This window comes from Enhydra lutris, unplaced genomic scaffold, assembly GCF_002288905.1.
Source record: "Enhydra lutris kenyoni isolate GAN:26980312 unplaced genomic scaffold, ASM228890v2 scaffoldscaffold40, whole genome shotgun sequence".
Lineage (NCBI taxonomy): Eukaryota > Metazoa > Chordata > Mammalia > Carnivora > Mustelidae > Enhydra > Enhydra lutris.
In genome coordinates this window covers 272550-288752 of record NW_019154124.1, presented here as the reverse complement: position 1 = coordinate 288752, position 16203 = coordinate 272550, and the positions used below count along the sequence as shown (strand labels likewise).

The window sequence follows — 16203 nt, the reverse complement described above, 5'->3', positions numbered from 1 at the left end:
TACAACACATTACATAATAACTTTTTAACTTGAACTTTTTTCTTACATATACCTGTTTCTTTTTTTTTAATATATAAATATAGATATAGATATAGATAGATAGATAGATAGATAGATAGATAGATATAAGCTTTTTTCCCTATTCAATACTACCCTTATATATAAACCAGTTTTAATTTCCCTGTATCTCTGGAACGTTGAGTCCTTTAACAAACATAACAAGATACACTCAGGATGAACTGAAATAACCTTCCTCGCCCACATCAAGGGTTTATAAACACCTTCCCATCTTATTTTGTCAGTGTTTATGTGTAGTTGTTTATGTTTATGTACTGTATAAATCTTATTCTTAGAGTTCATTTTGGCTGTTTTTTTTTTCTTTTCTTTTTCTTTTCTTGGTCTTCTTTTTTCTTTTTTGTTTATGTAAATCTTACTTATGTAATACATTTACTTATGTAAATCTTACTTTTGAGGCTCATTTTGGCTGTTTTTTTTTTCCCCTTTTTTTCTCCTTTTCTCTCTATTTTTTCTTTCTTCTTTCTTTTTGGTGGGGATTTTCGATTGCTCCAAAACTGTCCAAAGTGCAGTGACTAGATCATGCTTAATATATCCAGTGTACATCCCCTCAACCATCTCTCACCAAGATAACTAGGAGGAAGAGCACCCAAGAGAGGAGAAATTCAGAAACTGTGACCTCTGCCACAAAACTATTGGATATGGACATAAACAATGTGTTGGAAATAGAATTCAGGGTAGCAATTATCCAGACAATGGCTAGGTTGGAGAAGACAATTAGTGGCAAAAAAGAATCTCTAAGGACAGAAGTAAGAGTTGATCCAGCAGAACTTAAAAATGCTATCAATGAGATCCAATCTAATCTCAGTACTCTAACAGCTAGGGTCAATGTGGCAGAAGTTTGAAGTAATGATCTAGAAGACAAGCTGAATAGAAAAGAAGTATCAGGAGGAGACCTAAAACAAACAGCTTAAAAGCCGTGAAAACAGAATTAGGGAAATAAATGACACCATGAAACATCCAATGTCAGAATTATTGGGATCCTTGAGGGGGTGGAGAGAGAGAGAGGACAAGAAGATATTGTTGAAAAAATACTGGATGAAAATTTCCATAATCTGGGAAATAGAACAAGTGTTTGCTTCCTAGAGGCAGAGAGGACACCCCCCAGAATCAATGAGTCTAGAAAGAGCTCCAGACAATGATTTGTGAAAATCATGAGTCATAAAATCAGAGAAGATGTGTTAAGGACAGTTAGGGGAAGATTCCTTATGTACAGTGGAAGGACCAGCAGAGTAACGTCAGACCTGGTCCACAGAAATCTGGCAAGCCAGAAAGGGCTAGCAAGACATATTTGGGGCACTAAAGGAGAAGAACATGCAGCCAAGAATACTTTATCCAGCAAGGCTGACATTCAGAATGGATGGAGAGATAAAGAGCTTCCCAAAACGGCAAGGTTTAAGAGTATGCGACCATAAAGCTGGAACTACAAGAAATATTAAGGAGGTTTCTATAAAAGAAGAAAGAACCCAAGAGTGACACAGAACAGAAATTTACAGAGACAATCTATAGAAACAAGGACTTCACAGGCAACATCATGACAATAAAAACTTATCTTTCGATAATCACTCTCAATGTGAACGGCCTAAGTGCACCCATAAAATGGCACAGGGTTGCAGACTGGATAAAATGACAGGACCCACCCATATGCTGTCTATAAGAGACATATTTGGAACCTAAAAATAAACCCAGACTGACACTGAAGCGATAGAGAGCCATCTTTCAGGCCAACGGGGCTCAAAAAAAAAAGCTGGGGTAGTGATTCTTATATCAAATAAATTAGATTTTAAGCTAAAGACTGTATTCAGAAATAACAAAGGACACTACATCATTCTTAAAAGGTCTGTCCACCAAGAAGATCTAACAGTTGTAAATATTTATGCCCCTACCATTGGATCAGTCAACTACAAAAGCCAGCAGTTAATCAAAATAAAGAGTCATATTGATATGAATGCATTAATTGTAGGGGATCTTAACACACCACTACCAGCAACAGAGAGATCATCTAAGCAGAAAATCAACAAAGAAACCAGATCTTTGAATGACACATTGGATCAGATGGACCTCGTAGATATATACAAAACATTCCACCCTAAAACAATAGAATACTCATTCTACTTGAGTGCACATGAAACTTTCTCCAGAATAGACCACATACTGGCTTGCAAATCAGTGCTGAACCAAACCAAAACACTAAGATTATTCTCTGCATGTTCTTAGAACACAATGCGTTAACATTGGAGCTCAACCACAAGAAAAAGTTTGGAAGGAATTCAAAGACTTGGAAGCTGAAGACCATCCTGCTCAAAAATGTTTGGATCTACCAGAAAATCAAAAAAGAACTTAAACAATTCAAGGAAACCAATGAGAATGAAGACACATCAGTCCAAAACCTACAGGATATGGCAAAGGCGGTCCTAAGGGGAAAATATATAGTCATCCAAGCCTCAGTCAAAAAAATTCAAAAATCCCAAATACATAAACTCTCCTTTCACCTTAAAGAATGGGGAATCAAAAACCAATGAAGCCAACCCACACATAAGAACTAAAATAATTAAGATTAGAGTAGAGATTAATGAGTTAGTATCTAGAGATACAGTAGAACACATCAACGAAATAGAAGCTGGTTCTTTGAAACAATTAATAAGGTTGATAAACCACTGGCCAGACTAATCCAAAAGAAAAGAGAGAGGACCCAAATGAACAAAGTTATAACTGAAATGGGAGAGATCATGACTAACACCTAGGAAATAGAAACAATCATCAGAAGTTGTTATCAACAACTGTATGCCAATAATTTAAGCAACATAGAAATGCATGCATTCCTGGAGACCTATAAATTCCAAGACTGAAACAGGAAGAAACTGTCAATACTTAGTAACGAGATTGAAGCAGTGATCAAGAACCTCCCAAAAAACAAGAGTCCAGACCTGACAGATTCCCTGGGGACTTCTATCAAACATTCAAGGAACAAATAATACCTATTCTCCTGACATTCTTTCAAGAAATAGAAACAGAAGGAAAACTTCCAGACTCTTTCTATGAAGGCAGCATTACCCTAATCCCCAAACCAGGTAAAGCCCCCAACAGAAAGAAATTTAGACGAATATCCCTGATGAATATGGATGCCAAGATTCTCAACAAGATCCTAGCAAATAGGATCCAACAGTACATTAAAGAGATTATCCACCATGACCAGGTGGGATTTATCAATGGGATGCAAGGTTGGTTCAACATTTGCAAATCAATGCATATGATAGAACAAATCAATAAGAGAAGAGAGAAGAAACACATGGTCCTCTCAATTGATGCAGAAAAAGCATTTGACAAAATACAGCATCCTCCTGTGATTAAAACTCTTCAGAGTGTAGGAATAGAGGGAACATTCTTCAACTTCATAAAATCTGTCTATGAAAAACCCACAGTAAATATGATTCTTGTATGGAAAACCTGACAGCCTTCTCACTGAGATCAGAAAGACAACAAGGATGCCCACTCTTGCCACTGTTGTTCAACATCATAGTAGAAATCCTAGCAACAACAATCAGACAACAAAAAGAAATCAAATGTATTTGAATTGGCAAAGAAGTCAAACTCTCTCTCTTCGCAGATGACATGATACTTTCTATGGGAAACCCAAAAGACTCCACACCCAAATTACTAGAACTTATACAGCAATTCAGTAATGTGGCAGGATACAAAATCAACGAACAGAAATCAGTTGCTTTCTTATACACTAACAACGAAAATATATAAAGGGAAATTAGGGAATCGATTCCATTTACTAGAGCACCAAGAACCACAAGATACCTGGGAACAAACATAATCAAAGAGGTGAAGGATCTGTACTGGAGGAACTAGAGATCACTCATGAAAGAAATTGAAGAAGACAAAAAAATGGGAAAACATTCCATGCTCATGTATTGGAAGAATAAACATTGTTAAAATGTCTCTACAACCCAGAGCAATCTATACTTTCAATGCCATCCCGATCAAAATTCCACAGGCATTTTTCAAAGTGCTGGGACAAACAATCTTAAAATTTGTTTGGAATGAGAAAAGACCCCGTATTGCCAAGGAAATGTTGGAAAGGAAAAACCAAGCTCGGGGCATCACGTTGCCTGATTTCAAGCTATATTACAAAGCCATGATCACTAAGACACCATGGTACTGGCACAAAAACAGACACATAGATCAGTGGAACAGAATAGAGAGTCCTGATATGGATCCTCAACTCATGGTCAACTAATCTTCGATAAAGCAGGAAAAAATATCCAGGGGGGGATAAAACAGTCTCTTCAATAAATGGTGGTAGGAAAATAGGAGAGCTATGTATAGAAGAATGAAACTCGACCATTCTTTTATACCATGCAAAAAGATAAACTTGAAATGGATGAAAGACCTCAATGTGAGCCTCAAAATCCTGGAGAACATAAGCAGTAACCTCTTCAACATCGACCACAGCAACTTCTTTCAAGACATGTCTCCAAAGGCAGAGGAAACAAAAGTGAAAATGAACTTTTGAACTACATCATGGTAAAAACCTACTGCACAGCAAAGGAAACAGTCAAGAAAACTATGAGGAAACCCACGGAATGGAAGAACATATTTGCAAATGATTCGATAGACAAAGGGCTGATATCTAAAATCTATAAAGAACTCCTCAAACTCAGCACCCAAAAAACAGATAATCAGGTCAAAAAATGTCCAGAAGACATGAACAGACAGTACTCCAAAGTGGAAATACAAATGGCAAACAGACATATGGAAAAATGCTCATCATCATTAGCCATCAGGGAAACTCAAATCAGAACCACATTGAGATACTGTCTTATGCCAGTTAGGATGGTCTAAATCATCAGGACAGGAAACAACAAGTGTTGGAGAGGATATAGAGAAAGGGGAACACTCAAACAGTGTTGCTGGGAATGCAAGTTAGTGCAGCCACTTTGGAAAACGGTGTGGAGATTCCTCAAGAAATTAAAAATAGAGCTACCATATCACCCTGCGATTGCACTACTGTATATTTACCCTAAAGATACAGATGTAACGAAAAGAAGGGCCATATGTAGCCCAATGTTCATAGCAGCAATGGCCACTATCACCAAACTGTGGAAAGAGCCAACAGGCCCTTCAACAGATGAATGGATAAAGAAGATATGGTCCATATACTGAACAGTAATATTACCCCGTCATCAAAAAGGATGATCACCCAAATTTGTATCAACATGGACCGGACGTGAGCAGATTATGCTGAGTGAAGTAAACCAAGCAGAGAATGTCAATTATCATATGGTTTCACTTATTTGTGGAGCATAAGGAATAATAGGGAGAATATTAGGAGAAGGAAAGGAAATGTGAATTGGGGTAAATTGGAAGGGGAGATGAATCATGAAAGACTGTGGACTCTTAGAAAGAAACTGAGGGTTTTGGAGGGGAGTGGGTGATCCGTCAGCTGGGTGATGGGTATTAAGGAGGGCACATATTGCATGCAGCAGTGAGTGTGGTGCATAAACAATGAATCTTGGAACACTGAAAAAATAAAATAAAATTATATTAAAAAATAAGGTGAGGATATTGCTCTGAAAAAAAAATTTAAGTTTTTTAAAAATTTATTTAAAAGAGAGAGAGAGAGAGTGAGAGAAAACATGAAAAGGGGTAGGGTGAGAGGGAGAAGCTGACTCCCTGCTGAGTAGGGACCCTCATGTGGGACTTGATCCTGGGACTTCAGGATCATTACCTGAGCCAAAGGCAGTCGTTTAACCAACAGAGTCACCCAGGCGCCCCTCTCTGAACATTTATGTGCAAGGTTGTTAGGTGCTTTCGCATGTATTGTTTCATTTAATCCATACAATAAGTAGAAACTATATCACTGTGACAATTATATTTTGGATGATGAAACTGATGTGAGAAAGGATAAGTGAGTTTGTCTTTCTTTTTTTCTCTCTATGTTCCATAGGCCATACTATTTTTTTTTTAAGATTCATTATTTATTTTGAGAAAGAGAGAACACGGGGAGAAGATGCAGACAGAAAGAAACTCCAGCAGACTCTGGGCTGAGCATGGAGCCCAATGGCGGTCTTGATCTCAAGAGCCTGAGATCATGACCTGAGCTGAATAAATGAGGAGTCAGGTGCTCAACTGACTGGTATCTGGGTGCCTTCAAAGCCCATACTATTTGAATTCCATTGGGAAATAGCAGGACATTTATGCCATCATTAAAGAAAACAACATTAGAAAAATATTATATATATTTGTTTTCATTAATACTTGACAGAAAAGGGGCACCTAGGTGGCTCTGTGGGTTAAAGCCTCTGCCTTAGGCTCAGGGCATGATCCCAGAGTCCTGGGATCGAGCCCCACATCGGGCTCTCTGCTCAGTGGGGAGCCTGCTTCCCTTCCTCTCTCTCTCTGCTGCCTCTCTGCTTACTTGTGATCTCTGCCTGTCAAATAAATAAATAAAATCTTTAAAAAAAATACTTGACAGAAAAGGTAGGGCTTTCCCTTTGAAACAAAGTGTTCTGTGTGGTTATATTCATTTTTATGTGCACATACCTTTGTTTATTGAAGGAAAAAGAATCTCTTGAGCAACTTCTCTGTTATTCCTTTGGTGGTTGACGATACATTTGTGTTCTTTATCCATTGATGCTCCAGTCACGGTCAGCCAGCTGAATTTCATGTATGTGTCCTTAGTCTTCATGGTGTCTCCCTGCTGAGATTTCAGAATTGTTTTGTCATCCTTTTCTTGCCAATCTACCTTGATAACATCAGGGAAAAAATCCTCAAGAAGACAAAGATATGTTCCAGCCTTATGGACTTCTACTTCAGCAACTGAAGGAAGAAAAACTGTGGGCTTGGGAGAAATATCTTCATCAGGCCTTTTATCTGTTGAAGAAAATGGAATAACAATTAGAACATAACTAGAGAAACACAAACATTGTGTGGTTTGGAAACAAGCAGCACATAGTAAAGGGGAGGAAAGTTGCTATAGAATTAATGCTTATTGTAGCTTTTCATCCGCAGAGGGTTATGAGGTGCTTATTTTCTTCGTTTCCACGGGAAAAGAGGTTCTAGAGGTTATGTAATTTGACAAAGTCACAGACATTAAGTGAAAGAGCCTAGATCAAAACGCAGAATATTTTTAAACAATACACATTCACTTGTTTGAAGAAATCTATCAAGTTACCCTTTTAGTTACAAATATGGGTTCCAAGCCCATTTCTGAATACTAGAGTTCTTGATTTCTGATTTTATAGAACATCTTGTTCCCATATCTGAACCACTGCGGGATTTTGAGTAGGACAATGTTTAATGCTGCGCCTCCAAATAATTTACAATGCTTGAAATTTAGATACCAAATGGCCATATATCCAAAACTTCCATTTAAAAAAAAAATATTGATTATTTTCAGAAATGTTCTTAGAGTAACCTAATCAATTAATGTAATGGTCAGAATTTTGTTTTGCTTCAGGAAATGTTCACTAAAAGCTAATTTTATATTGGAATTTCCTTTGAGGTTGAAGCATTACTGAGAAGACACCACATTTTGACTCTTCGCATTTCCCTCCAAATCTGAATCTACCCTCTAAGTCTGCTGAGCTTGTTGTAGTACCCCTCAATTTTCTTTCATTTCATCTGCTGAATAAAGTCACATATAATGATATAATGTTAACAGCTCTGGTCAGAGTTTCTTGTAAATATAATGTCAAATTATATAATGAAACTTCATGGTTCTCAAGGGCATATCATTTGAACACGGGGATATTCTTTGGTTATACATTTATTATTAATTAATGATTCAAATTACAAATAGTAGTACTCTTCCCAATTTGAGTTCAAACTGAAACACAAATGCTTTATTATTTTTTCTTTCCAGTAGTTTGGAGTTAGAATAATAATTTCATGGCCATTTCCTAAGAAAAGACTAGGATTTCTCCATTGAGAAGAAAGGGAAAAAAATTCTTTAGAATTTTTGCCTTTGCACCCAGAGCTCCTGATTTTTATACTAAATGAGTAAACAAACAATGATGAGTTTTTAAATTCATGCTGTAAATAGGTATTAGATCATAATGCACTCGTTTCATTTTCTACATCTTCCTTATAGTACAAATAGCATTTTGTTTATTATAATAGAAGAAATTGTATTTTTCCCCAACCATATATTTTGGGTTTTAATTTTAAAAGCACGTTATATAAAGCAAGATTTATTTTTCAAAGTACTTGGTATTCCCATAATTTTTGCCTCTACTCAATACATTAAAGAATCTAATTTTCATCTTACGAAGTTTGATTTCTGTTAGGAATACTTCTGATTCATCATAGTAAAGAACTTGATAATCTAATCATGAGCTTGGGAAAATCTGGATGGTAAGACATTATGCCTACCTCCTGTCACTTTTCTTTATCTAGGGTCCTGGGGTTTCATTTTTTTCAGGATAGAAGGTATCTTGAACTTCCATAACTTTTTCAATGTAATAGTTAACTGAGCATTAGGTAATATTCTTCATTTTTTATGGTTTGTGCCCATGTTTTATGGAATTTCTATTACGTACTTTTTTCAACATTCCTCTTTTTAGGATTTTATTTATTTATTTTAGATAGAGAGAAAGAGAGAGTGGTGGGGGAGAGGCAGAACAAGAAGGGGAGTGAGAATCCTGAGCAGGCTCCACACTCAACCTGGAGTCCAACACAGAGCTCAGGGCTCAATTCAACTACCATGAGATCATGACTAGTTGCTTTATAGAAGAGCCACCCAGGTGCCCCTCCCTATTCTTTATTAAACTTATTAACAGTGTTTTTTATGACCACAATCATTTCATTGACTTACAAAATAGAAACCGGTTTAAAAGTAAATAATTTTGTCTAATACATTTATATTATTCATAATCAGAAAAATTTTCAGGTAAATTCACTGAGTTTATATATTTGATCTATATAAAGCTGTATGAATTATATATAAATTAACCAAATGCAATGACATTTTCAATTAAGTATGGTACTTTGAATCTGCATATTAATAGTAATTCAAAGTTCCTCTATTTTATTCTTCTCATTTTATTAAAAAATACTTAAAGCTATTTCTTATGTAAATATCACTTTCAAATTGATGACATTTCTAAGTATATTTAAAAGTAGTAAAAAAAAGTAGTGACTGTATTTCTAAATATATTCCTAAGAATTTTCTAAATAAAATTTAAAATTTTAATTGTTTTTCTACTAAATACCAATATGAAGCAAACATTTGTGTTAGACATGATATCTTAAGATAAAGGATTAAAATTTATGTAGCTACAACAACTTAAAAATTAAAAAAAAAACAAATTCGAATTTCATTTTTATGCCAAGTGAGGGAAAAGTCCATTAAGCAAATACCTCTAAATTCAGGTTTTTTATATATCAGTGGACAGTAAGGTAATTTTCCACTAGAGTGGTTAGAACTAGAGCCAAATGCTCTGGAGAATTTCGGCTCTGTCAGTATGACTGGTTACAAACCACTCTCCATACTGGATACAATTCTCCCTCTAGGTTTGAAATGAGGCAACGTGTATGCAGCACCTGTTATGTGTTATGAGCCAAGTACCTTATTTACAGTCTCTCATTTAATTTTCATATGCCCCTGCTCATACATCCTGTTATCCCATCTTTTGGATTAGGAAGCTGAGACCAGAAAATAATCACCCAAGTTCACAAAAGCAACAAGTGGTGGAGCTGGAGCTCAGGTGGGTCTGAGTCCAACATCCAGACTCTCTGACAATACCCTTTCACCATCAGAAGAAACAATGTGTCAACTCACACAAGTTATCTGATAAACTTTGTTCCTGAGTCAAATTCTTTCAAGACAATTACACATGTTCTGCATGAGCACTTCATGCAAGTCCACTTGGACACAAGATCGGATGCTGTTTCAGTGTTTGCACAGTGTAGTCTATGCCGACCTTTACCAGAAGGATTGATATAAAAATCTCTCCTAAGATTTCCACATCTAAACATGCTACGAAAATGAGACACTATAATTATAATTAACATTACCATAATTATTAGCAATTTGTTTGTGATTATTGTTACTCCAACATGACATTTTATTCTCATGGGACCAAACTTTCCCTTACTAATGGGAATGCAGTATTTGGGGATAACAATTGGACTTATGTCATGTTAGATTGCTGGACTGGCACCTGCCTGACCAGGTCTACTGAAAGTCACCATCTGTGAATGACATTAAATGTCATGATGCCCACAGTAAAGATGCAGTGGGAGCATGAAATGCGTTTGTTAAAGATCATTTCTTCCATTTTGTAAAATGTATGTGGAAGGAAATGCCCACTCTTTGATTTTGCATTCTTCCTAAAGGACTCATGCACTGAAGTCTTTTTTTCTTATTTTGTGGTGGGAAAAACAACATGTTTGAAAATTTGGTGTGTTTCATTTTCTTCAGTTAATAAAAAGTATGTACTCTAATACATGTTTCTCCTACCTTTGAACATAAAATTGTACCCTACGCTTTGTACTAGATAAGCACGGGCCTTTTTTCTTCTACTTCCCTTAATGCTTTTGATCTTCTATTTTTATTTCATTGCCGAACTGTACTTGCATATTTTATTTTAGGCTTTCTCAAACAGATTATGTAAATAGGCAGTATAAATAAATGAGAAATAGTTTGTATATTAGAGCTTGTTTTTGTTTCTGTCCGGAGCTTGATAGTTTAGTGAGGTCTACCTTGAAGTCTACATGAAAAAGGGGAGACACTACATCAAAAACTAATCATGTACTGTATGGTGACTATTGTAATAATAAAAAAAAAGAAAGAAAAATGGGAGAAGATGTTTGCAAATCCCACTCTGTGATATAAATACAAAACATTCAGAATTCAAACACACCGAAATGCCAGAGCATAAGAGGAAGCTTTCATCCCCAAAATTATGCCTCATAAAACAGAGGTTGCCTTATGTTTCAGTTTGGGCAACTTCTCATTTTCAAAAATGGTCTTCTAATACTCTACTTTGATTAAACAATGTATTTGGACATGATATCAACCTAAAAAAACTCAATTAAAACTAGTTTAGAGGTAGTACCAGGAAAAAAAAATAAGAAGTTTCATAGGGATTTGGTAAATATTACCTGGGACTAAATATACCTGGGACTCTATACTATATGCTTACATTGTACATATACATAATGACAAAATAAATGAAAAAACGCTTTTATTTTCTAAGTGGATAAATGTCTCTTTCAATTAAATATCCAATGCTTTCATCATAAAGGTATCCCCAAACTTACATTCCAACCCTAAGATGACTCAGAAATTTGTTCTAATGTATACATTTTAGAAGCATGTGAAGAATCTGAACACAATTTTTATAGAAATTTGAGGTACAAAAAGCAGTATTTCTCAGCTGATATTTGTAATAATATAATTTTAATTTATAGGCATAATCCAATGAAGATATAAACTATTTAAAGTGAATACTTGAGGGATGCCTGGGTGGCTCTGTCTGTTAAGTGTCATGACCAAGGTCATGACCCCAAAGTCCTGGGATAGAACACCTTTCCTTGGAATGCCTGATCAGTGGGAGTCTGCTTCTCCTTTTCTGTCTCTTTGCTACCCAGCTCCTGTGTGCTCTCTCTTTCTCTGTGTCTCTCTCCCATGTGTGCATGCTCTGTCTCTCAAATAAATAAAAAATACAACATTTTATGAAAAAAGTGAGTATTTGATTTTTATGTACATTAGTATAATTTTATATATTCAATTATAAAACCTCTCTCTTGTTTACATCCAGACGTTTCCCCTGGAAAGGGAGAGATCAGCTTAGGTTGAGGCTAACAATATATGAGGTATTGCTTACTACATTCTGCTTATTTTTAGAAACATGCAACAATGAGTCTTAGAAATTGAAAGTATTCTGCAAATACTGTCCAATTGTTCTAAAGTGTCCTGTGGACTAGATCAAAATTAATACATTTTTCTATACTCCTGATTTAAGAAGAACTCCACTGGGTGATAATTGGAATTTGTAGGACTGACTTTTGTAATGATGAATCATGTCCCAACTTATGCAAGAGATATTTTCATATTTAATTTCATTTAGTTCCACAACATCTACTTGAGATGGTGGCCACATTGGCAGAATGGATGGTAATATAGCAAATGTTAACAGAATATGTGTCATTATAAATCTTTAACACTTTATTTTTTTCTCTTTTCTAATTTTTCCCTAATGGGCGTATATTTTTATAACTTTATAACTTTAAGAAAGTGATAATCAATAAATCTAAATTTATTTGCTGAAGAATGATTATATAGAAAGTGATAGATCCTGACTCACAGTCCACATTTTTCTCTGCACCACAATCTCCCCAAAAAAGAGTTTTTAGGACCTTCTGAATTACCTCTGTGTCACCATTATTTAATTAGATTGTAAAGTTTATATTGCAGTCAATTGGGAAAAAAACAGGACTAGAAAGTTGCTTTTCAATTTGTGGATTCACATGTGCCTATGAGGACAACACGAAAACTGCCAGAATATATCATTCCTTTCATTTTTCCAAAGTTTCACTAGCCCTATGAAAATTCTTTGGAAACACTTAATCAACTAGATCCTGTAGGGTAGAAACATCCATGTGAGATGTTCTCCCTCATCCAGGCAAAATTTTACCTCTAAGTCTAATGAAGGATGAAAAAATTTCTAGGCTGAATTTGGAAAAACCAAACCTAGCTTATGACATTCTTGGATATGTTTGTGCAGTTAAATATGTCAATACCTGATATGAATTGCCTTCAGACAAAAATGCAAGTTTATCAATTTTTGTTCATTCTTTTCCTTTGGTTATTTTTCGAATCTAATAAATAAGATACACAAATTTCTTTACAAAACTGTCAACACAGAAATCCCTAAGGGATTAACGGCTCTACCACTTAGGAATTCCAGATGCTCTAGCTACTTAGTTCCTTGTTAATGTCCGCCAAGCTAGACCAGGCACCAACTACCCCCAAGACTGGGACAGAGTCAACAACCTCTCCTAGTAACCCAATGCTATCTATGACCAAACTCGGACCAATCCTAGAACTCTGAGCCAGCACCAGCACCTACCCTGCCGCCCCCAACCCCCTACCTCCTCTCCCTATCTTATAGGGAAGAATTTAAAAATATCTTACCTGTAACCCTGAGCAATGTGCCAGGACCAAGCACTTTTGTGTACAAGCTACCCCAGGCACACTGTCTGAAAAGCTTTTACAGAAAACTTCCTGTGTGCCTCCTTTAAAATGTGCCTGTATTCTTTCAATATTTCTATAAATATATATATAAATAAACCTGCTAACATTAAATAAAGATAAATCTCAAGCAAACTCACATTACATATGAACATAGTAAAGAATGGACGACCTGACCCCTCTTCTGCCTGGACAGCTTGCGTCTGTCTTTCCCATCTCAATCACACACATTGGAGAGTCTGATTTTGCCTTTAGTCACCATGTTCCTGAAACTTCTAAATATTTTTTCTTAAAACGTTTTCATGTATCATATCAGTTCTTTTCCTAGAGTTTAATTTATAGTTACTATTTCTGTGATTTTAACAAGAATAAAGATAGAAATAATATTAAGAAATAAATATTTAAAAATTAAATAATTTTAAGTTAATATTTAAAAATTTAATATATGAATATTCAATATTTTATATAAATACATACATATATATATATATGTATATATATATATATGTTATCTCTACACACTGAGGAGTGGTTATTTGGCTTGATTATAAATTAAATTCTTTCCAAAATTTAGCCTTCGCTGATATAAGAACAGATGAGTTATTAAAGAGTGAGAAATATTAACCCATTTATTGCTGAAAAACTGTTCTTTGAACTACAGATTGCCCTAACAAGTTCCAAGATATTGATTTAAAACCCTGAGCTGCTCATCAGAAGATCCTAATTCAGTTTGGTGTTTTTGCCGCTGTCCCAGCAGGAGTGCAAAGACAGCTCTGAGTTCTGCAGCTGAGTCCTGCATACAGTACAACTGCTCCTGCTCTTCTGCCAGCTTCCATAGTCCAAGCAGATTTGATGCCCATGCAGAAAGATTGAAAGGAATAGTGTCAAAAGGACTTGTCCCTTTATAAAAATAACCTAAGCATCACATTGTGAGAATTTAATAAATGCATATTCAACATGACCTACTTGATGTCTTGGGAGGAAGTGAAGCAATTTTAGTGCCATGATTAGAAACAGAAGCATTGTTTTCTGCATGAGGAGTCATACAAATTTTGAGCTATCACTATTACACATTCAACTGCATAGTCTATTTAAAAGGTCAGACTACAAAAGACTATCTATTCAGAATACATTTATGGCTTAATGTTTCTCATAGCATATAATGGTTAGACCATGCAGTAAGGAACAAACAAGTATCTATCGGGTCCCAAACTTTGCCATAGTAACCAGTCATGTGGATGTAGGCAAATAACTGACTCTCTAAGCCTCAGTTTCCCATCAGTGAAATTGGAATAAGAAGATCCCCTGTATAATGCTCTTAAGGATTGAGACAAGGCACAGAAACAAGGCAGTATGGTGTCTGACTCTCACTAAATATTAGTTAATAGTATTATTGTCTTTAATTGGATGGTTTGGGGCAACTTAATCAAATTTTCCACTAAAATAATGTAGATTTTATAAGCAATAAGTATTTATTATATAAATTAAGAAAGCAAAGGAGTTCCTGAATCTGACATTTTATGTGTCTGGCAATCACAGGCCAAAATACATGGGGCTCCATCAAGTTGCAATCTAGAATACTTATCCACTAGGCTACAAGCTTTTTGAGTGTTGCCGCTGTGTCTTGTGCACCCTTTTATCTCTAGTGTCACACACAGAAACTGTCTTCAAGAAATGAACAAACAAGGATGTAAAACCATGCTGACAGCTTCTTTTCATGGACTCTGGAGATGAAATGGTTTTCTGAGCTCGCAAATTCCATTAAACTGGACCATCTCTAGGCAATATTACAAAAGCCACGAGAGCACAGATTTGACTAAATTCAGCCTACCCACTAAGAAACTAGAGTAATAACATTATGTTGATTTATTGATGTTCTATAATTATACTCTAGAAGAGTTAAATTTTTTGCTCTGCTCTTAAAGATGAGATCAAAACCAATCATATAGGTTGCAGATTATTAGAGAAAGGAACACTATTCATTAAGAAAGGAGCACTATTAAGACTATAGGTACTTCATCAAAGAGTGTCTCACTTAAAAGGCCACCTACATGAAAAACATCTTGAAGAAATAACTTACACAAATATGTCACAGGCATGGTCTCAGAAACATTTTAATTTCAAGCCTGCATCTATAGTTTTGTGTGTATATTTTCTACAAGTAGAATTTCAATATGCTTGCAAGCAAGAAAGTAAATAAACCATTCACAAAGTAGTTTTATTTCCATATATAGTGACAAGTTTTGTCGCTATATATGGAAACATGTTTTAGCTGCAAAATTACTGTCTAAGTGCTAAGTTGATTCTACATGTTTTTTCTAAAAAGCACCTATCAGTTTTTCATTCATAGTACCTAAAAATAACAAAGGTACTTACCAGGAGAAGTTATTAAAAGCTTAGTTCCTTCTACAAATATCTTGATCCAGCCTGGTTAACAGTTACCACACTGGTTAGAGCTTCTACAGAAACGTAAGCCTTCTCCTGAGGTTCATGTCAAGGCCAGCAGGTAGAAACCTTATACTGGCAGTTTGGTCTTTTGAGGTCATTAAAACTTCTTGAATATAGGCTTCATGGCATCTGATATTTTATAAGTTTTCCTCAGATTAAATAATCTAAATGTCTGTTTTGATGGAGGCAACAATCATGGAAAATACTGATAGAAAATAGAAATGAAGAAAGCAAATAAAAAGAAAGAGAAAGGGAGGGAGGGAGGGAGAAAGGGAGAGAGAAAGGAAGGAAGGAAAGAAGAGAGAATGAGAGGGAGGGAGGTAAAGAAGGGGAGGGATGGAGGGAAAGAGAAAGAAAGTGAAATAAGAGAGGAAGAAAGAAAAAGATAAGAAAGATCAAAATGAAACAAGATGGGATTGGGAGGGAGACAAACCATAAGTGACTCTTAATCTCACAAAACAAACTGAGGGTTG

General features: G+C 35.5%; 1 gene segment (V, D, J or C); it reads right to left on the bottom strand.

Annotated features, from left to right (window-relative positions):
- The window catches only part of LOC111155279, a 48542-nt gene that overhangs the window by 10056 nt on the left and 22283 nt on the right, over positions 1-16203 (bottom strand). The window contains 2 exon segments of the C gene segment in view: positions 6628-6957; positions 15659-15709. Of these exon segments, the coding sequence occupies positions 6628-6957; positions 15659-15709 (381 nt within the window).